This window comes from Mycosarcoma maydis, chromosome 6, assembly GCF_000328475.2.
Source record: "Mycosarcoma maydis chromosome 6, whole genome shotgun sequence".
NCBI lineage: Eukaryota > Fungi > Basidiomycota > Ustilaginomycetes > Ustilaginales > Mycosarcoma > Mycosarcoma maydis.
The window spans coordinates 188,632-210,689 of NC_026483.1; the positions used below are offsets into that span (position 1 = coordinate 188,632).

A 22,058-nucleotide genomic window follows, 5' to 3' on the forward strand; every position below is an offset into this window, starting at 1 on the left:
GACAAGGCCACAAAGCTGAGATCTTTGTTGACACGATGGGTCCGGTCGAGCCTCATGGTTTCGATTTGGCAAGAGACAAAATGAGATTGTTTGTCTTGCCAAAGATGGGTGCTTCTTAAAAGGGAAACATCTACGAAGAGAACAGACGCTTCTCGTAGCTGTGAAGCCCGTGGACACCACCCTCGACCTGGGCGCTTGCGGTCCTCAACTCGAACCTCACCTGGCCCGAGGCCACTGCAGAGCGCAACTGGTAGAGGTGTGGGACACCCATGTCCTGCAACGAGTGTTGCAGACCGGTGTACAGGTAAGGCAAGAACTTCTTGACCGAGCCCTTGTCCTGCACAGCACCTGCAACGCCCTGGGCGACCTTGACGGCGTCGCTTTCAGAAAAGTATCGCTGCGTAGCGGCGTTTTCGTCGGTAGCAACCTTGTCAGCCTTGGCAGCACCTTTACCGGTGGCGCCGGCGATCTTGCCCTTCTTCTGGTGCTCCATGGCTTCGATGGATCCCATACCACGGTAACCCTTGAGACGCTTACCGTCGCGATAGAAGTAGTCACCGGGGGATTCGGTGGTTCCGGCGAGCAAGCCTCCCATCATGACGGCGGAAGCACCGAGTGCGAGAGCCTTGGCGATGTGACCGACATTGGAAATTCCACCATCGGCGATGACGGGGACGCCAAACTTGGAGGCGAACTCAGCAACGGCGTGGACGGCGGTACCCTGAGGTCGACCGACAGCCATCACTTCCTGGGTGATGCAGATCGAACCGGAACCCATGCCGACACGAAGGGCGTCAGCACCAGCGGCGATCAGGCTGGCAGCCTGCTCTCGTGTGACGACGTTACCGGCGACAACGTCGATCTGCGGGTAGGTCTGCTTGATCCACTGGATCATTTCGATCTGATACACCGAGTTACCCTGGGACGAGTCGAGGATGACAACGTCCAATCCAGCCTCTACAAGAAGACTGAGACGTTCACGGTCTGAGGGACGAGTGCCGATGGCAGCGGCACAGTAAAGCTGCTTGCTTTCGGGACGCTTGGAGGCGAGAGGGAAGTTTTGATTCTTGAGCAAGTCAGAGCGAGCGAGCAGGGCAACAAGGCGGCCCTCGGCGTCGACGATGGGGAGCTTGCCCTTTTTGCTGTCACGCAGGATAGTGTTGGCCTGCTCGAGCGTGACTCCCTGCTTGGCGGTGACAAGGTCGGTGGTCATGACCTCGGAAAGCGGAAGCGTGGTATCACGGAACTGGACGTCACGAGCAGTGACGATACCGAGAAGCTTGCCGTGCATCGCACCAGTGTCTACGTCGGATCGATGGGGTATGCGAAACACAGAGAAGATCGAGGTCAGCATAAAAGATCGAGAGAACCATGTCGAGACCGAACAGCGATCGAATGAGAGGCAAATCAGAGTTGAAAAATCGCATCCGCACACACTCTCCCAAGTCTAAGGGAGAGGCTCGGAAGAACGAAGGTTATATGCAATACGGTTGTTTCATCCTTTGGTGAGTGAGAGCGTAGCAGTGAAGAGGCGAGGTCGACCAAGATTGTCGAGCGGTGCAGCGGGACGGGTAGTCCGGGGAAGGGGAGGAGGAGGAGAAAGAAGAAGTAGAAAGCTGTTTTAATTCGATCGACAACTTACCAGTGATAGGAATACCACCAAAACCCAGACGCTCCTTGACATCGAGAACGTCACCGACGGTGGCCTTGGGGTCGAGGCAGAGAGGTTCGGTGATGAAACCGTTCTCGTACTTCTTGACCTTGCGCACAACGCTAGCCTGCTCCTGAGGGCTCATGTTGTTGTGAATGACACCCATACCGCCCATCAAGCCCATTGCGATCGCCATCTCGGTCTCGGTAACCGTGTCCATGGGCGACGAGAGGAAAGGCGTGTTGAGCGTAACGTTCTTGGTCACCTTGGTGCGCAGGCTGACGTCCGAAGCAGCAAAGTTGATGAAACCGGGCAGAACGAGAAAGTCATTGTAGGTGAGACCACCGTGCTGACGCGAGTCGATGAGCTCGGCCATGCTGAGACCATCGCCGTAAGTGTAGGTCTTGAGGTGCTCAAGCGCCTGAGAAGGCGAAAGGACCGCTTCGTCCTGAGGGAGCTGAATACCGTTGCTAGCAGGCATTTTGATGGATGATGGGAGGTGAAGGGCGAGGAAAGGTATGTTGGAAGTGGGTGGCTCTTTTGGCGAAGAACAGTTTAAGAAGGAAGATGTCGCTCTGGCATTGGATGCCTTTGTACTTCGCTTCGCTTCTCTTCGCTGCTAACGACCACGAGAGGGAGAGTAACCCTAGCCCACTTTTAGCCACCATGTAGGGAAAAAAAAAGTTTCAACTCTCTCCCTCTCACAGTTTGTGTAAGCGAAAAAAAAAAATCAAAAAATCTAGCTGCCAGATCGGGATTAAGGCTTTCGTTTCTTCTTTCTCTAAGGTGGGCAAAATTATATTATCATTCAGTGATTGAATGAAAAAGGATTCGTGATTGACCTAGCGCCGCAACCCACGCGATGTGAACACGTCAAGCAAACCGAGCCCGTCTCACCTGGCAAGCGTCTAGCCACGAGCTACAGTCACGAGTTACGCCCGACGAGTTTGCTCCGTTCAATCGTCGAGAGAGTGCGCGCTTGCACCACAAATCACATCGTAAAACGTCGTGAATCGTGAATCATGAATCGTGAATCGCGAATCGTAAATCGTAAATCGTGAATCGTGAATCGTGGATGTGATTTTTCAAACTGGATAGTGTTAGACCTGACACCTAGACACAGCTACCTTTTTGCCGTATGCGTCGTACGTGTGCCGCGTGCATGTTGTGTATCGCTTTCCTTGCGCGTGAGGTTGTTCACGGCTCAGAAGAAGCATAACAGCATACATATGACCATGCCGGCAAGAATAGAGTGTAAAGTGATTGGTGTGGGTGCTGTATGCATATTCATGCGAGGCGAGCCATCTTGCGCGGCGGACCGTTCCCGTTGCTATAGTGCCTGTCCCCTTGCCCTTGCTCTTGATCCTCCTCCTCATCTGCGCCGTACAGCGCACCTGTGCCGCTCGGTCCATCATCCAGCAGATCCTCAACATCTACGCCCACCATGTCACCATACTCCTCCACCACACCCTCAAAGGTTTCTTGCAACTTGCTTCTCTGTTGCTGCTTTTCCAGTTGCATCAGAATGTCTTTGTTCTGGCGGTAGATCCTCGCTTTTACCTGAAGCCTGTACTGCTTGACCTGCTCATGATCCGTAGTATCCAGGTTCATCAGCTGCACCATTTCGAGCACTCTCGACCACTGACGTGGGGCCAATTTGTGTTGCAGTCGTTGCGACTCGATCCATTCTTTGTCCAATGGCGCATGAAGTTTGTTTTGCGCTTTCGCGGAATCCGCAAATCCACCTGGAGCCAACAACCTGCGCAGATCATTTCCGTCCCGCAACCGATCAAAATCTTCTGATGGATCCTCCACCGTGAGCTCGGTCACGTTGGCGCGCTCTCGAATCTGATCATACACTGTAGTGTAGAGCGCTCCTCCATGACCTTGCTTTTGGAATGGCGGTAGAATGACAAACTGGCTCAACCGGATCCTAGACGAATCGGGCCAACACCAGAACTTGTAGAGTGATGTATAGCCCATAAAGTGCCATGTCTGCTTGTCGTCGCGCGAGACTTTCTCGTAGAGCGTGAAAAACTCCCAATTAGTCTCGTCCTCCTGAATGTAGCTCGCACCTTCGATAAAGAGCAGTGTAAATAGTTGCATTCGACGGTGATACTCGCGGAATCCAGGTGTATGCCAGGTGGATCGGTAGATTTCGAACACTCTTGCGTTCGGGTCACTTGCGGATAGGGTGGAAGAGGCGAGCGATGCTGTGCTCGATTTGGCTTTGCCTTTGTCTACTTTGCCACGCGTGTAGCTGTGCACTTTGTCGCCCAACGGTCGAAATTCTTTGTCCGCCTTTACCACTGTTTCAAACTCTTCCATCGCAGAAGGGCTGGAGGTGGAAAGGAAATCAGGTGCAAGGAATTCCTTGATCTTTCCCTCGACATCGTCGATTTCGGCCGTGGTAGCTTCGTTCTTTGCGCGGTATGTGACTTCAAGCAACGGCACGAGGCTGCCTGATGCGACGCTCAGCTTGATAGCTAGTCCCTCATAACCGTAGATAGTTTCGGCCTCGCCATAGATCGGATAGGTGAAAGTTGGTTGGAAGGGAGAGTCGGTTCCGTACGGTGAGCCAACAAGGCGTATAGCTGTGGAAGTGGTGCTGTTGGAGGACCAAGAATCTTTCATTTTTTTGGCAAGGAATCGACTCGAAGCGAGATGGTGGGAATGGTGCGAGAGAGGAGATGCAATTTTGGCACTTGCGAAGCGTTGGCTCCTTGACCTTGAGTTGTCAGCTTTGCATCAGAAGCTTCAGGTGTGAATCTGGTGCGCTTGAACTTTACGATGTGTCGTGAGGGAGTGAACAGGCAAGAGGCAAGAGGCAAGAGCTGAGGTGGACAGATGAATGCGGTCCTGTCGACGGATTTGCACCAACAGATCAGCAGGCGCGTGTCGAAAAAGTCGTGAGTGTTGCTTTCCGCTATTCACGATTCACGATTCACGTTCACGATTCGTGATTGCACACGCGAAGATGTGACTTGGTGCTTAAGAACGACGCGTTGAGCTGTCCAAATTTCCATCAAGGACAACAACAGACGTGAGAGCACACGCACGCCTCACACTCGTGACCAAGTAAGTGTAAGGAAGGTACTTGCCAGCTGGACTCATGTCTCAAAACTCCATCGACAGCAGCGGAGCACGTGACGAAACCTCGTTCCTGTCAGACGGCTCGACTGGCTTTGACAGCGCCATCTGCTGTCTCTTTGTTGTTAGAATTACGATCCTCGATGGCAAGTGTCTACGAAGCAATTGTGAATCGAGCTCTGAAAAAAAAAAAAACAGTTGCGGTGGCGAGATACATATTTCGAGTCGTCTAAAAGGTGAGGGTAAGCTTGCTCTTTCCAAACTGAGCCGCGATTACCCGTCGAGCTTAGCCAATCCAGCCTCCAATGCCATCGAGAAGAAAATGCTCTTTTTGTCGCCCAACAGCTTCTCGGGCGTATCGAACTCTGCCACGGCGCCGTCCTTAAGCACTAGCACCCTCGTCGAGTCGATCACGGTATTCAACCTGTGTGCCACAGTGATTGTGGTGCCCTTGAACTCGGACCGCACGATCGCCTGGACCTGCGCATCAGTCTCGAGATCGATAGCACTTGTCGCTTCATCCAGCACCAAGATCTTGGCGTTGCGGAGGAAAGCCCTTGCGATGCAGATGAGTTGGCGTTGGCCAGCCGAGAAATTGGTACCTCCCTCGGTAAGCTGGGCGTCCAGCGCGCCGTCAAGGCTTTGAACGTGTTCCTTCATGCGTGCCTGTTCGAGCGCTTTCCACAGCGCTGCATCGTCGGAACGACCTGTGGGATCCAAATTTTCGCGTAGCGTTCCTTCCCATAGTTGGGGGTCCTGCGGAATGATTGCAATGGCAGAGCGAAGATCCTTCAAACCGATCTTGGAAACGTCAATTCCATCAATCACAATCTTGCCCTCGGCAGCTTCAATGATACGGAAGAGAGCTAGTGTCAAGCTTGACTTGCCTGCGCCTGTTCTCCCGACCACACCGATGCGCTCGCCCGCCTTGATGTCTAGATTGAGCTTCTTGAGCACCAACCCGAGCTCGCGTCGGTAGCGCGTCGAGTACGACTGCAGGCTCACATCTCCTTTGCTGGGCCAGTCCCTGGGTGGCGTCTGGTCAGGCACCTCGTATGGTGCTTCTGAGACCAAGTCCGTGTATGACAGGACACGCTCCACGCTGACAATGTTCTGCTCCACCTCTGAAGCGGATCGAACGACCCAGTTTAGCGTCTGCGTCGTGCTCAGTGCCTGAGACATCATCAATCCGAGCAAGCCCGCGTCCATCTTTCCGTTCTTGGTTCGGATAAAGACGGCCAAGGTAGATGCAATGAAGATGATGACCGAGCCCATCAATTCGATACGCACCGCCAGCCAACGGTTGCACGTCACAGCGGGGAAGTAGCACTGTTGGTTGCGATCCACGCGAGCTTCTGATGTAGCAATAAAGCGAGCTTCTTGACCAAAAGCGCGAATCGAACTGAGTCCACCGAGCGATTCTTGGAACCAGGTGAAGATGGGCGTCTTGCTGACCGAGTCGAGCCGCTTGAGCTCTCGGCTGGTGGCAAGGTAGTATCGGAGAACGGCACGGTACGCGAATGCCAGTGGAACGATAGCAATGAGGAATGGCGGTACAGAGTATGCCACAACACACAGAACACCAAGCACCACCGTCACGGTTCGAATGAGGCCGTGGATGACGCGCGGCAGGACTTCATCGATCACATTGACGTCGCGCGAAAAGAGGTTCAAGAGTCGCCCTGTCGGTGTCGTCTCGAACCACTGCAATGGGCTGCGAAGCACAGCATCAAACATGTCATCATGGAACTTGCGTGCACTCGAAATGACGAGCCAGGTCCAAAGGATAAATGGTGCAACGCAGATGCACATGGAAGCCAGGATGCCAACAATGCCATAAAGGGTGAGGTAGAAGCGCGTGTTGGAGTCGTCGCCGCCGTTCTCGTTGGCCTTGCCCCACTGCTTTAGCACAACGTCTCGCGCGACGGTCATAACCTGCGACAGGATCTGTGCAAGGATGTACAGGACGACACCGAGCACGCTACAGCTCTTAATATATTGACGGTACACTTCGGGCTTGACGCTGCCCTGCTCGGACTTTTCCTTGGGTGCCGAGCTTTCTTTCAGCTGTCGGATCGTGTCTTGCTTGATCTGCCTTTTAGACATGATCCTGGGCCGCACCATTGAAGCAGAGCTGATGCGTCGGTGCAGCTTAGAGCCTTTGAGACCTTCCTCACCGCCCTGACCATGCATGTCGAGTTCCTTGTCCATGTCGATCACCTCGAGCTCCTTGGACGGCGTCTCGCCTTCTTCTTCGGCCACCTGCTCGCGAGCGTTCTGCTTGCCAAGGCCAGTGATGAGATTGAAGAGATCGCCCTTCTTGGCCATGACCTCGTCGTATGTTCCACGTTCATCAAGGATAATTCCGCGACGCACCGATACGATCTGATCGCACTGAGGAAGGCAAGCAACCGAGTTGAGTGTAAGAATTCTAGCCTTGCTGCGCAGCAAGCCCTCAGGGCCGATGACGTGCTTGAAGATGTGGGCACCAACATGAGCATCGACAGCAGCAAGCGGGTCGTCGAGCAAGTAGACGTCAGCTCGGGCATAGCAGGCACGTGCCAGCGCAATACGAGCACGCTGTCCGCCCGACAAACTGACACCACGCTCTCCGACCTCGGTGCGATCACCGTCTGGCAGAATATTGAGATCCGGCGTGAGTGCACAAGCATCGACCACCCTTTGATAGAATTCAGGCTCGTACTTGAGACCAAATAGAATGTTGTCTCGCACGCTAGCGCCCATACACCAGCCACCCTGAGAAAAGTAGGCAGTGCGGCCCTTGACAATAGCCTCGCCATCAGTGCGTACCATCTCACCCAGAACAGCCGACAAGAGCGAACTTTTCCCGTCGCCGACCTTGCCGAGCACAGCAAGAAGCTCCCCCTTTCTGACGGTGAGGTTGATGTCTTGCAAGGTGGGCACGGGTTGCGAACGCGACCACTTGAATTCTCCGTCACGAATGATGACCACTTGGTCGTTCTGCTCAGGTTCGTGCGCTTCGTTGTTCACGTCGTTAAGCGCCTCAAGCACATTGTCTGGACGCGAGGGTGCTTCTGGGTTGACGGGACCACGCTGGCCGGGCAGAATAACTTTGCGCGCGTTAGGGTCGAGCTCGCCAGCGTCGAAAAAGTCGGATAGTCGTGCAGCCGAGACCTGAGCCTGCAAGAGAGCCGAGATGATACCAGCGAACATGGCGATGGGAAACGACAAGAGCTGGTACAGAGCCAGAGCTGGGAAGATGATATCGGCGGTCAACGGCTCTGGGTTAGTGTAGGCGTACGTAACGAAAGTTCCGAGCGAGACGAAAAAGGGGATGGCGGTCCAGAAGAAGTTGAAAAAGGCCGAGACAACACCGACGGTGCGAAGCAACTTGAGCTCCTCGTCGTTGCGCACCTTGAAGAGTTTGCGAGTGAAAGCCTCCTCCCAGGCAAACAGCTTGATGGACTTGATGTTGGTCAGAATCTCGTTCATGAGGCGTGTTCGCTTGTCCTTGACCTTCATCTGCTTTTCGCTGAGGCGACGCAGGTAACGGGCCAGCGCAGTGTTGAGCGGAACGCTGACCACCATGATGGCGACACCCACAAACGAGGGCCAGCCAAGCAGGTTATAGAGCGAGACAAAGGCAAGCGTCATCTGGAATATTGCGGACCAGGCGATATGGCCGTAGGTGCAGAGGTCCTGCAGTCGAGTCGCGTCAACCGACATGAGATTTACAATGTCACCGGTGGCTCTGCCACTGCGGTCTTCGTTGGAGAGACGAAGACTCTTTTTGAAGATGGCGCTGACGAGACCGGCACGCACGCGCATACCTGTGACGAAGACGAGCTGAAAGTACTGGTGAAGGAACGAAGTCTGGATGACGGCGACACAGAAGAGAGCGGCAGAGAGAAGGTAGCCCTGCATTGGGCTCTGATTGGGGTCGGCGCTGTCGTAGCTCTGCACGAACTGAAGCAGCTTGCGCAGGATTTGGGGTGAGACAAAGGCAAGCATATCTTGTGCCGACTTAAGAATCGCAGCAAATAGGAAAGGTCCACCGTATGCGTAGGCGAGTGTGGTCCAGAAGGCAGGTTTGCCCATGTGCTTATCCTTGGTCTGCTTCCAGAACTTGTCGAAGCGGCGGCCAAGGTTTTCAGCGTCCTCGTTGGCGGGGAGCGCCCACATGTCATCTTCGGTGACAAACTTCTTTGCACCGAGGGTCATGAGCGGCTGCATCCAGTGGAAAGTGATGCGACTGAAGATGTTGGCAGTGACAATGGGGCATTCCTTGCCAGAGTCGGTCGAGTCGGCTGTCGCAGGGTTGGCTTCCTCATCGGCATCGGAGAAGACGCTGAAGGCACTGCCGTTTGTGTCCGCGGGGACGGCGTGGTAGCCATTACGGTTGACGTTGCCGTTACCGTTGGTGCGAGATTGGCTGAAGGAAGCACGCTTGTGACCGTGCTTGTCGTCCGAGCCAAGCTCGACACCGGCGGACTCAAGAGCGAGGGCGATCAGCCCGAAGACGAAGCGCAGAACCAGGGGAACAAAGGTGATCTGTTGATCCTTGATAGGCAGTGATGGTCGTGTGAGCGAGGTGCGAATCTTGACGATAGAAGCAAGTAGGTGTGCCAACCAGAAGAAGAGCAGCGCGTCCGAGCTGCGGCGGGAGCGTGTATGGTTGAATTCTTGGAGCAGTAAAACTAGAACGTAGCCCAACACGCCTGCCAGGGAGGACCAGAAGAAGATCGAATCGCCTGGTTGGGCCAAAAGGCCGTACGAGACGAAAGCCTGAAAGCCAGCGGTAACGGTAAGGATCGCGACGACGGCATGCTTAGCCCAAAGAACAGCGCGAGAGGTGCGCGTAAGCTGTCTTGTCTGCTGTCGCGAGAGGATGGCAAGGGAAGCACCGCCAAAGATGGCAAGGAGAAAGACAGGTGCGGACCAAAATGCAGCTTCCTGGAAGCAAGGGGTGAAATCGAGGTCACGCTGCTGAGAGACAGGACCCCATCCTTCCTTGTTGTCGCAAAGCTTGGCAAGCGTCGGACGATGCTGAAGCTGATTGAGGGTGGATGAAAAGAAGTGGAGCGGCAAGCTGAATAGCGGATGTGCCCCTACGACGTGGGACTGCAGCGAAGCATCCAGGTTGGACAACAAGCCGAGCTCCTGTGCGGGTACAGAGTGGTCCATTGTAGCATGTACCTTGGTCGAGCCACAGTTTATGTGCTCAGTTTCGCTTCACTGCTGTGCAGAAGAGCAGGTCGCGCCACGTGATGCAATGTTGCGTTGCTCCCAAGTCAGACAATCGACGCTGGCAGGTTGAAAGCGATGCACTTCGGTAGTCTCGGAGATTTACGCTGCACCGGAAGATCTTTGCGCAAGACCTTGGGAGGAGGCGCTAAGCGTATCTCGGCTGATTTCAGGAGGGATGCGAGATAAGATAGGAGAATGGCGCAAGAAGAGGAGGATGAAGGAGGGAAGCGTCGAATGGGATGACGCGAAGTGGATGGTGTGACGATGTGGTTCTGTAACGTGCCGAGTGGAGACAAGAAGCCCCCCCAAAAAGAAAAAGAAAAAAAAGTAGTCCCAAGTCCACGCTTACACGTTACGCTACCACACATGGGTTCACGGATTGGGAATAACTTATGATTCATTCTGATTTTTTATTATTCGTGATTATTTATTACCGCGCTGCTCCACTCATTCGTGATTGACGATTCTCTTTTCGGCAAGCACACAACCACGGAACGGCGGCCTTTCGTGCTTCGTGTTTCGTGTTTGTGTCTGTAAATTATCACGTAAGTTAGTTACCATCGATTTTCCGTTAATTATTATAAATCATTTGGGCTTCGCTTGCTTGGCGTTGCCGTGCCGTACCTTGCCTCACTTTGCAGCTCAGCCAGAGTCGTGAGTCTTGAGTGCTTGCGAGAGGGACTGCAATTTCCAGTCTGATTCGTGATTGGCGATGCATTAAGTTAGTAAGTCTTCTCCACTCGGGCACGTCCGCGCTCCACCATCACATGGTCCGTCGTGCGTCGTGCGTCACGCGTTGGCCCTTTTTCATGTAACTTACAGTATAATCGTGAATAATACTCGTGACTGTGACTGATTTGCTGGTTTCGAAATAGCATACACCATCCACAATCTGAATGGATAGCCGGAAAAAGTAACGCACAACAGCCTGACTATTTATCAATTACGAATCGTGAATCTCTCGAGTCAACGCACACCACATTGTGATTCATGATTCACAACCAAAATTTAGACTGACGAGAAACAAAGTCCATTGGATTGCGATTTTTGCAGGGCTGGTCCAGATGCTCGCCCTGGAGCACACGTCGGACTTGGGTCAGCCAAGCCCAGCAGCAGGGCGGCACAGAAAGGGGTAAAGTGGCATGGCAAACGAATGACGGCCGGCAACGGCCGCAGGGACAGCGAACGAGACAGAGGTGATAAAGTCGTCAAGATGCATAAAAAGTGAGCCATGCGTGTGAGCAGACGAGCGCAGATGGACGTCTCCCTGGGAGAGCAAACAGGAGTGGGTAAGAGCAGTCTGGGCCGAACATAATGACGGTCAATGGATGGAGAAGGACAATGCTGACGTCTCCGATGCAACTAATCATTCACAAAAGCAGGACATCTCTTAAGAACCTCGAAGAGTGATCATGGGAGGCTTTTCGCTTGCTTCAGTCAAAGCTTGGAGGAGCCGCGCCGGGGGGGAGGTTACCTGTTCTGTTGGCAGGAGGTGGCGACGCCGCCGAATTAGGCATCTGCGAGCGTCGTGCTCCTCGCTGCACCTGTCGCACACCCTGCGCGCTTGCTACGGGACCGTCATCCACCAGGCTGAACCCTCGCGTCAGTGGTCGGGTTTGCTGGTTCGAGTTTGCTGCGTTGAAGCCCTGTTGCGCGGGCGTGGGTGACGCCGATCCGTCTGTCTCAGGCTCGGCCGTGTACGCCTGCATGGGGTATGCCGACTCGCTCACCGTCGGGTACCGCTGCTCTGTCGAAACATTGCCGTGTCGCACGCCTGCGTCCGGGCCGATATAGCGACGCGGCTCAGGATCGGGTGAACTCGAGGTTGATCCAATCATCGGTCGCCTCTCCTCGTCGGCAGCATCCGTGTGTGGGTAGGCCTCATATGTAGCAGCACCAGGCAGGGTCGGCAGCCGGCCAGCGCTGTGCTGCGTGGGCGAGAAGGCGCTCACGCTGCCGAGCGCCGGGTGGCCAGAATTGTGTGGCAAAGGCGCCGGAGACGTGGCACGAGGCCGAGGTACCACCACCGTGCCTGTAGGAGAAGCGCCACTGCGATGCTTGGCATCGGTTGCAAGCGGCGCCGGCAGCTCGAGCAGCGGTACCGCGTCAAGACGAGCACGTGCTCCCGATGGGCTCTTGCTGTGCGACACTTCCGAGACGTCCGGTCCGAATTGCGAAGCGCTCGAAGAAGACATGGCATTGGGCAAGGCACGCCCAAATTGGTCGTGCTGACCAAACGGACTCGAGTGGAATGTATCCGACGAGACCACCGAGTAGCGTGTGCTGCCTGCCCGCTCGGGCGAGCCGGTGCGCTGCACAACGTCGTACGTCGAGTCGCGCGAATGTGTGCCGGACTTCCAGCGACGCTCGCGCTCAAACTCGGCCCATCGCTTCATCACAATGTGCGAAGGGTCAAATTTGCCATCGGCGTCACCGTGATTGTCCTTCTTGTTCTCTCCCTGCACCACTCGCGTGGCACCCCACGAGAAGTCGTCCATGTGCCAGTAGGCATACAACGGCAACACAAAGTTCCAGATGGGCAGCGACAAGAGATAGATCAGCATCCAACCGACGTAGGCGATCTTGCGCGACGTGACCACAATCAAGATACCAGGAAGACCCAGAATGAGCGCGAGCAAGATGAGCGGAATCGTAGGCGTTGGTACGTTGGGCAAAAAGGCTTGAACGACGACGTATAGCGTAAAGGCAATAGCGGCAGGAAGCACCAGGGTACCCGTTAGCTCCATGAACACAACGAATCGCATCGAGAAGCAGAAGGTGCCGCAGAGATCGTTGACCATGACCAGCTCGAACAAGTTGTGCACCGTTGAATTGATCCATCGACGACGCTGCGATAGCAAGATGCGGAAAGTATCCGGCACGATCGTCTTGCAAACCGCTTGGGGCACAAACATCATCTTGCGTTTGGGGAACGTCTTGAGCATGAGTGTCGTCAGGTATCGGTCCTCTCCGAGCAAGAGCAGGTTCTTCTTGTGCAGAGTATCAACAACATTTTCCGAGTAGTGCTCCACAATGTCCGGGTTGGCCAAGATGGGCACCCAGTAGCCGTGGGGACCCTTGGGCGCCTTGATACGATAAGCACTAAAACAACCGGGCAGACAGGTGACACCGCCGAAGCAGGCTTCAAACGCCTTGGTCTGGTGGTGCGAAATGTAGTATTCAAACACCTGAATCATGGTCACCCAGGTCTCTGATTTGTTCGCAATCTTGGTCTCGCCACAGAGACCCATGATCTCGGGGTCTTCAACCATGCAGGCAACCATGCGCGAGAGCGAGTCGGGGAACACCTTGGTATCAGCATCGACGCAGAGCACAATCTCGTAGTTGTCTGGCGAGACGCCCGTGACACGCCAGATGCTGTTGAAAAACTCGTACTCGAATGCAGTCATGCGCTCGTCAAACATGACCTTTTGCATGAAAGCCATGAGCAGCACCTGCGAGTCACGCTTACCACGGTTGCCCGGCTTGGCGCTGTCGGCCTCGAGCGGCGTACCGCATTTGGCAACCAGGATCATCGGCACACGCTGCTGCTTGGATCGCTCGACGGTCTCGTCGTCATAGTCGTAGAAGCCAGCGTAAATCTTGCACATGTTGTGGCGCTTGTAGCCGTCGGCGATGGCAACGTACGAGTTGCCCTCGACCTCTTCGGCTGGGATGACGAGGTCCTTCATCATGGACAGGCAGATGTCGGGCGTCGAAATATCCGAGCCGGCACCCTTGACGATTCCGTCAGCGATGACGAGAAGAAGCTTGTGGCTGTTGGGATAGTCGGTAGTGGCAAGACTGTCGAGCGTAGTACGCAGACCCTCGAACGATTCCGAATACGCCGTCACAAGGCAGATCGAGTGCGCCAACTGGAAGCCAAACGGACGGTAGTCGGGTCCAGGCTGTGGAATCGTGTTGTGCAGCGGGAAGGGGCAGACACCCATGGCGCCTTCAGCAGGGCTACCAGAGAACGACGAGCGACGAGAGTGAGCAGGAGCCAGTGAGGCCGAGCTTCTACCCCCAGCGACCGAGGGAGAGCCAGGAGGAGAGCCACCGAGCGGCGAAGCGACGCCGAGACGGCTGGCACGTGTCATGCGCTTTTCGCTCAACGGCATGGGAGCACGGGAGCCGCTCTTGAGGCTGAGCGGGTCGGCGACCGAGAATCGACTCTTGGCGGGGAGGAACGACTTGTGCTTGCGCGCATTGGGTCGGTAACCGGCGGGTGCGGGACGGTAGATGTCGTCGGACCACTGCTCGATCTCGGCAGCTCGCTTCATGCGCTGCTCGTACGTCTCGTTGGCATAGTTGCCCAGACGCCACGAGATGAACCATCCAAACATGACAGCCATGAAAAACTTGATGGCGACGACACCGATGATGAAAACGAGCGAGAGATAGAGCTCTACCTTGGATGCTACGCAGCCGATGGTCTCAGAGTCGATGAAGCCAACACGAGTGATCTGCTCGAGACACTGGAACTCCCTTTCGAGGCGCTGTCGCATAACGGCGGAAGTGACGTCGCGGCCTGCCCACGAGTCATTGCGGCGCTTGAGCGTATCGTAGAGCTCAGGGTAGGAGAGGCCGGTGGTCAAGTTGTTAAGACGGTTAAGATCAAGCACAGAGCCTCGGTAGACAGCGAGGTTGCGTGCTGGGTCGGTGACGTTGTTCCACTGGAGTGATACCTGGCCACGCTTCTTGAGCACCGAGTTCCTTGGCTGAGCGCCGTCGTTGAACTGATCGACGATGGAGCCAGTATGACACATGGGCATGGTGCTGTTGGCGTAGCCGCCCTTGCCATCTTGGCGAACAAGCGTGCAGTCAAAGTAGCGCTCGGGCTGGGCGCCTCCTGCGCGATTGGAAATGATGCCAGTGCAAGCAGCACCGATCTTCTGGAAGAGCAGGCTGCCATCCTGCCCACCCGAGGACCAAGGTTCCGAGTAGATGGGGTTGGTGCGGTTGTAGATGGTGTCGGCGCCAAAGGGACCAACCTGCGGGTGGATAAAGCCATCAAAGCTGTAGTCGTAGCCGTTAAAGGTCATGGAGCCCACGTCGATGGTTCCGAGCGTGTATCGGTCCGGCTGCTGACCACAGACGGTCTGGGTGAAGCCAAAGGTGAGGAAACCGACAGCAGCCATGATGAGGGTGATGATGCCGATGAGGCCCATCTTTTCACGCCAAGCACGCTGCTGCTCGGGGGTGCGGATTCCAAAGATGCGCAAGAAGGGTCCGGGACAGCAGATGGTGAGGATGTAGCAGTAGATCATCCAGCCTCCAACAGGACCAGGAGCGATTCGAGAAGTCTTGCTCTCGCCAAGATCGCGGGGCACCTCTTTGGAAGGCTTGTTGCCGGACTTGGACTGTTTTCGACGCAGCGAGACGCCGCGCTTGAGCACGTTGATTCCTGTCTCGACCTGGTCTTCATCCCTGCCGAGGAGCGACTTGCCGCGACGCAGAGGAGGTGCACGTCCGAGACCTCCTGGGGGCACGTTGGTCGGACCTGTGACGCCGAGACCGCTGAGACCACCTCCAGGACCCACGATGCCAGCCATGCCAGAGCCATGTGGGGCAGCGCCGTGCTGGGGCAGATGGCCCGTGGTAGAAGGCATGTATCCAACGCGACCGCCTGAAGCAGCCATCACGTCCATGTGAGCGGCATGATTGCGGTAGTACCACTGACGATGACTGGGGTCCATGCGTTCGCGATCGGGACGCACGAGCGACTTTTTGCGGCGAAAGGTGTCATTGTGCGCGGAAAAGCCCGACTCGGGATCGAGTGAGTTGACCTGGGTCAGGGCGGTGCTGCTGCTGTTAGGATCGTTGATGCTGCGCTTGTCGTCGCCGTAGGACTTGACCGAATCGCGCGAAGGACCGGAACGTTGGACAGGCATTCTTTGAGGTTCCTGAAACGAGATGCCCGGGAGGCGTTGGGTAGGCTGTGATGAAGTGCTGTTCAGATACGCTTGGTGACTGCCGAGAGGCGGGGACATGGCATCGGGAGGAGGGGGCGAGAAGAAAGGTTGCTGCGAGCGTTGTTGTTGTTGTTGTTGTTGTTGTTGCTGCTGCTGCTGCTGCTGTGGAAGATATCCAGGAGGCAGAATATGATGTAGATTTGGAGGCGGCGAGAAAATGGGATTTTGGGGACGCCCAGTGCTGCCGGGAATGGTGAGAGGAGGCAGTGGTGGAGGGCCGTCGGAACGATTGGGCCTTGTTCCCTGCGCTGGGCGAGCAGCGTCGGGAAGAGATTCGAAAGGATTCATTGTAATGTGTAGCAGTCGATGCGGACAGCGAGAGAGGTGATGAGAAGACGCGAAGGAGAAAAGACAATGGCTAGCGTCAAGGTGCTAGGCTCTTGTTGCTTGAAAATGGAGTGGATGTAGGTGGGAGGGTCGAAGGAGCTGTCTATACTGGCGAGGGAAGCATGAAAGGATTAAGTGATGAACGAAGGATATCTATGTACGATCGGAGGTAGCTGAAAGCATGAACGTCAGCGTTGTGTGGCTAAGGTCGCGCGGCCTTATGGAAGGATACAGGTAAAGCTGTTGCGACGGAATGAGGCATGGAATGCTGAGCTGAGCTGAGCTGATTGGCAAGGTGTCTTCCGAGGTGAGACAGGTCGAGCGAGTAGCGGATGAGCAAAGCAACGTGGCTAGTTGGAGAAACGTCGAGGGAGGAGAGCTTGCGTTTGTCAGACGGCTAGGATCGTGGATGAAGGGCGGGGACGGGAAAAAAGTTGGCGACCGAAGCTCGAGATGGAGGCAAGATCAAGCCAAGCTAGAGCAAGATCAGGCTGTCCAAGATGTGGATGGTGGATATGGTCAACACGACGCAGGCTCGTGTTGCAAGTCCAGGTGCGAGGTTGAGGTCGAGGCGGAGGCGGAGGCGGAGGGCAGGGGCGAGAGGCAGGATGAGGAAGAGGACGAGGACGAGGACGAGGACGAGGAAGAGAGAAGACGGGCGGAATCGCTCAACGGCGTCTGTAGGTTCACAGTTGCGGGCCGAGCAGAAAAGAGCACAACACTGCACAGCTAATTGACAGGTGAGGAAGCCACAAGCAACCGCGATGATGATAGAGGATGAGCCAGGGAGCCAGAGCCAGAGCCAGAGAGAGAGCCAGAGAGAGACAGAGAGGGAGAGGAGAGGAGAGGAGAGGGAGAAACGTGAATCACGGAATGCAAAAACAAACGAAACACAAGAGGATCAACAGTCAAGATCGAGCGAGCAACAGCGTGCAACTTGCAGGCCAAGCCAGGCCATTCACGATTTTGCCAGCCAACAGCGCGAAACTGCCAAAGCCGGCAGCAGGCAGCAGCACATCAGCACAGTTTCCGCTGCCAATTTCAAGAATTATAAATGAGATAAATGCCCTTTAGGGGCCAGCACCACTCAGGATTGATTACACCGGGATCGGCTGCTTGCGTGCAGGCGTGCGTATGTCTTCGGAGCAGCAGCACAACATCAACCACAACAACAACAACAACAAAAAATACACATGAAAATACACACACCTATCCAAGAGATTGAAACTGAAATCCAATTATCAATCGTAAATCGCAAATCGTAAATCGTAAATCGTAAATCGTAAATCGTAAATCGTCAATCGTGAATTCTGTGATAGCGCATCTGACTGGAAATCATCCCGGATCACAAATCGGAAGTGGACCCATCGGTGGAAGCTCCTAAAGTCAACATGTTGCACGCGGCTGGCATCTCTGCTGTGGTGCCTTTCGAACGAGGCCAAGCTTGTTTGTGCTTGCGAAAAGATAGGCGAAAGCGAGTGAACCACAATCACGGACAGCAGAGAGGAAATGACAGGAGACCAAGTTCGTGAGTGTATGCATGGAAAGGGGCCAAGTCCCCCTCATCAACTTGACCTCGCTTCGCCTCACGTCGTCTAGCCCCTACCTCACTTCTTGAACTGTACCTTGCAACTCTACGATCATAATTGGCCGTACCGTCTCGTGTCTTAGTTAGCCAACAAGTCGGCTCCCTGCAAGCAGTGCTGGACAAACAAGGCGAGGTACACCAATCGGTCGTGCGTCAGAAACTATTAAATATTTATTTCGAGTATCTAGCAGAGAAATTGAACCCCTGTTTTGGAGCCCCTCTTCTGGACACACAGCACAAGTTTCAGCGACTGAGGGTCCACTGACGGCCAAGCACAGCGCATATCTTGAGCCACAACCATGAATCGTGAATGGTTACTGCAAATGGGACACACAAATATTCGTGATCCTTACATTCGTGATTGCGAACCGGCGTCTGTCCTCCAGAATTCACAATTCAAGATTCACGATTCACGGTTCGCGATCGATTGTGATTCAGGGATCATCAAGCCAAAAGGCGGTGCTGCCAACAGTCAAGAGTTGGGCTTCTGCCAAGCACCGGTTTGTTCGGCAAACGAAAACGCTGCGAGCATCTAAGTTAACCCCTGCCCGTAAAATAACTTAGAAACACGAAAGGTAGGTGAAGTTACTCTACCGATCACAATCAACATCAATCACGAATCACGAATACAGAACATGCAACCTTTCTCCAATTAAGACGATTTCGAAATCGCGAATCTTCAACCATTTGTATCTAAATCAAGTTCTAAAATAAATTACAATAACGTTACCAATCGTGGATTGCAGCTTCTTTTTGAAACTTTTTCTCCCCAGCACAGAACCTCTCGTATCTGTTCTGTGCCGATCTTCTCGAGAGCCTCACCACGCTCTGTGCATCACGTTGCATCGCCCGCACGGTGTGCCTACCACCTGCTTCAGAATTCGCTATTCACATTCGAATTGGCTCCTGATTGAATGAATCGGAGCGGGCTACAAACACAGAACAAAGCACGGAGTTCTCAAATCGAAGCGTCCTAGCGCCACATTGAACGCCAACCAATCACCAACGTGGAAAGCTCACACTGGTGAAGCAGTCAAAATGGGCGATCGGAAAGATTCCGTGATCCACTCTGAGGCTGTCCGCCCCTCCTCACATCTGTATGATGGACAGCGGACAGGCGCCTCACTACACACATGCAGGGATCGGCGAGGGCCCTGTTTTTTCCCGTGGCAAGACAAACTCAAAAAAAAAAACCCCCCCTTTCAGGTTCGTGCTCGAAGCGAAGCGGCAATTAGGATAAGTTACCTCGTTACGACTTGAGTCAATTACGAGTGTCGTCAGATTGCGTCGGGACGATTCTCAATTTATTGCCCCTTTCACCATCGATTCACGCCAATACCTGTCCAGTTACCTTTTGTCTGTATTTATGATTCTTGACTCCCGCATAAGCCTCTGTTGGCTTGGGTCGGTGTATGACAAAAAAAAATCACGATTCGAACTGTTGCTTGCGCGCTCTGTCTGGCTGAATCGCTGTCCTCATCTTTTCCTGCTGCTGCTCGTTGGGATGACGAATCCGCTTCAGATGCAAAAATGCAATCATGCGCCTTTCAAATGCCAACGTTCATGGTCGTGCGTCCATCACGCCGCCCAAGGCCCACAGGCGAATGAATCGTGAATGGTGAAGGTCACGTGGACTCTACTCACCGACTTGGTGCGAGAAAAGAGTACCAAGGCTCTAACAGCCATCGACCTACCCACGACCGTGTGCTGTGTCCCATCAGCATGTTCTGCATGTTGACGCTCACGACTCTAGTGCGCTAGAACAGCAGTGGGCCTTCTCGGAATGAAGCCGAGTCGCATCTGACCTTGGAGCATATCCTTTGCTCACTTGGTCTCAGAATCAATCGAAGCTCAGCCTGCGTATCAGCCCAATTATGGAACCGTGTGTGAAGCAAAAGGGATTTTTGGATTGCGTGTTTCCTTGTCGAGCACATGTGCATCCTCTTCAACGCGAAAGGTGGTAATCGTCGATCCTGAGCAAAAGTGAAACCGTCTCGGTGGCCAGCTCGATAGCACTCGTGTTGACCAGCAACGGCTGCAGCACATTCTCCTCCAAGATGTTGGTGATCTGACCCTTGCGCACGTTGATACCCGCGGTCCTCTCGCCCAGCGCGTGACGGTTACGCAGCTCAGTGACGATGCTGATCGGGTTCAAGCCTGCATTCTCTGCAAGCGTAGTCGGAATCACCTCGAGCGCCTCGGCGTATGCCTGGAAACAGTACGCCTCCATCCCCTTGAGTGTCTGCGAGTACTGCGATAACAGACGCGACACGTGCACCTCGGGCGCTCCACCACCCGCAATCAACGCCTTCTTCTTGACCAGACATCGCACAACACACAGCGCATCGTGCAAACTGCGCTCGCTCTCTTCCAACACGAGCGAGTTGGCTCCCGTGCACAGGATGCTTACCGTCCTGCCCATGTTCTTGATGCCCGTGATCTTGACCACCCGAGAACCGTTCTGCTGCACCTCGTCGATCAGATCCGCCGAAGCAAGCTTGTCTTCGGTAAACGCTTCGATATCGGCGATCGGCTTGGCACCCAGCGTCTTGGACACAAATTCGATCTCGTCGCGCTCGACGTCTTTGACAACAAGGATCTTGAGTTTGGCGAGGAAGTGCAGCGCAAGTTCGTTGACAGCATCGCGCAAGATCGATTTTTGGATCAGCAAAACGTTGCAGCCCGTCTTTTTGATCTTCTTGCACATGTTGAGCAGGTATTGTCGTTCTTCCTTGAGAATCTTGTCCATCTGTCGGTAGTCATTGACCACGATCTGATTATCCATGTCCGGCTTCGGGCTGCTCAGCTGGAATTGGCACACAGCGATCTTGGCTTTTTCCATCCGAGTCGGCCCTCCGCTACCCGAGATGACGTTCTGCGCAAGTACAAGTCCTTCGACGAGCTCCGTGTCGTCGATCGTGCCGCCAACCTTTTTGACAATGCGGATGTCGCGCAGGTCAACATTGTCTTGCGCATCTGCCGATCGCGAAGCTCGCGACGTCGTGGCAGCTCCTTCAGCGCCAGAGCCCATCGAAGAGCTGGTCGTGATGGCATTCGCCTTGGCTGCCGCCGCGGCGCTAGACGAACCAGGAGTGACGAGACGCGTGACCGCATCCACAGCAATCGGAGCAAGCACCGAAGAGTACTGCGAGACAATCTTCGAGTTGAGCGAGGTACTTGCGGCACGAAGCAGCGACTCGCGGTCATTCAGCTCGACAGGTGTCGAGATCTCGGTGAGGAACTCGACCGCCTTGGCAGCCGCCTTTTGGAACGATTCGGCAATGATGGTGGGGTGAATACCCTTGTTGAGCATCTTTTCCGCAGCGCCCAGCAAGCTTCCAGCGACGACAACGACCGACGTAGTACCGTCACCGGCCTCGACGTCCTGCGCCTGCGAGAGCTCGACGAGCATCCTGGCAGCGGGGTGCATAACAGCCATATGTTTGAGAATGGTAGCGCCGTCGTTGGTGATGACCACTTCACCGTTGGAGGTCTGGATCATCTTGTCCATGCCCTTGGGTCCGAGCGAAGTTCGCACAGCATCACTGACAGCCTTGGCAGCCAACAGATTGGATCTCCTGACCTCATCTGGTTTGTCGGCGTTCTTAAAAGCGTTTTGCGAAGGCGTGCCCCGCGGGGCGGCGGCGGCGGAGGCGGCGGCTGCTGACATGGTCGTTTCAGCTATATGGATCTTGAGGACGATATCGATGCTCCTAAATCAGACCTGGAATGGTTGGGTTGCTCTACGAGTTATAGCTGGAGAGCAGAGGTAGAGGCCAGCTGTATCGATGTGAGGAGTGTGGATGGGAAGAGACACTTGCTTCTCCGAGTTGCGCACAGAACACATCGCTCAGCCTTCTGAGACGCAACGCGCGCAATTTTAGTGTTGGTCAGGCGTGTGTGCCACTTCAGTGTCGAAGAAACAAGAAGAAGGAAAATCGCAAAGGCGCGTTCACAGCCAAGCAGAGATTGGTGCAGTACTAATCGTGACATAAGCAAACTTCCGCTTCGCACACCTGGACCCTTCCTCAAGTTGAACCACCGCGCAGCCTTGTTATCGCTGATACTGGCTGCGCAGCCATGGAATTACCGTCTCTCGCAAAGTCACTCACGACTGACGTGGGCCTCCACTTTCCAAGGAGACGCTCGTGCTGTGTTAGTTACTGACTTTGACGCCAGGACGCACCTTGGCTCTGCC

General features: G+C 54.7%; 5 protein-coding genes across 5 annotated transcripts; all 5 read right to left on the minus strand.

Annotated features, from left to right (window-relative positions):
• Window positions 1–130: 130 nt before the first annotated feature.
• On the minus strand, window positions 131–2,132 carry UMAG_10276 (inosine 5`-monophosphate dehydrogenase; the record flags this gene model as incomplete). Its single annotated transcript, XM_011390862.1, has 2 exons — window positions 131–1,302; window positions 1,643–2,132. 2 exons carry the CDS (start codon window positions 2,130–2,132, stop codon window positions 131–133), a joined length of 1,662 nt encoding a protein of 553 aa, XP_011389164.1.
• An 806-nt stretch (window positions 2,133–2,938) lies between these two features.
• UMAG_02567 (histone acetyltransferase catalytic subunit HAT1) lies at window positions 2,939–4,285 on the minus strand (the record flags this gene model as incomplete). Its single annotated transcript, XM_011390670.1, has 1 exon — window positions 2,939–4,285. The coding sequence occupies one exon, from the start codon at window positions 4,283–4,285 to the stop codon at window positions 2,939–2,941; it is 1,347 nt and encodes a 448-aa protein (XP_011388972.1).
• A 729-nt stretch (window positions 4,286–5,014) lies between these two features.
• Window positions 5,015–9,907, minus strand: UMAG_02568 (putative ATP-binding cassette glutathione S-conjugate transporter; the record flags this gene model as incomplete). The annotated part of the gene is made up of 1 exon (XM_011390671.1): window positions 5,015–9,907. One exon carries the CDS (start codon window positions 9,905–9,907, stop codon window positions 5,015–5,017), a length of 4,893 nt encoding a protein of 1,630 aa, XP_011388973.1.
• Window positions 9,908–11,403: 1,496 nt separating this feature from the next.
• On the minus strand, window positions 11,404–16,233 carry UMAG_10277 (chitin synthase 5 (csh5); the record flags this gene model as incomplete). The annotated part of the gene is made up of 1 exon (XM_011390863.1): window positions 11,404–16,233. One exon carries the CDS (start codon window positions 16,231–16,233, stop codon window positions 11,404–11,406), a length of 4,830 nt encoding a protein of 1,609 aa, XP_011389165.1.
• Window positions 16,234–19,805: 3,572 nt separating this feature from the next.
• UMAG_02571 (putative chaperonin containing TCP-1 complex subunit CCT4) lies at window positions 19,806–21,530 on the minus strand (the record flags this gene model as incomplete). The annotated part of the gene is made up of 1 exon (XM_011390672.1): window positions 19,806–21,530. One exon carries the CDS (start codon window positions 21,528–21,530, stop codon window positions 19,806–19,808), a length of 1,725 nt encoding a protein of 574 aa, XP_011388974.1.
• Between the last annotated feature and the right edge of the window lie 528 nt (window positions 21,531–22,058).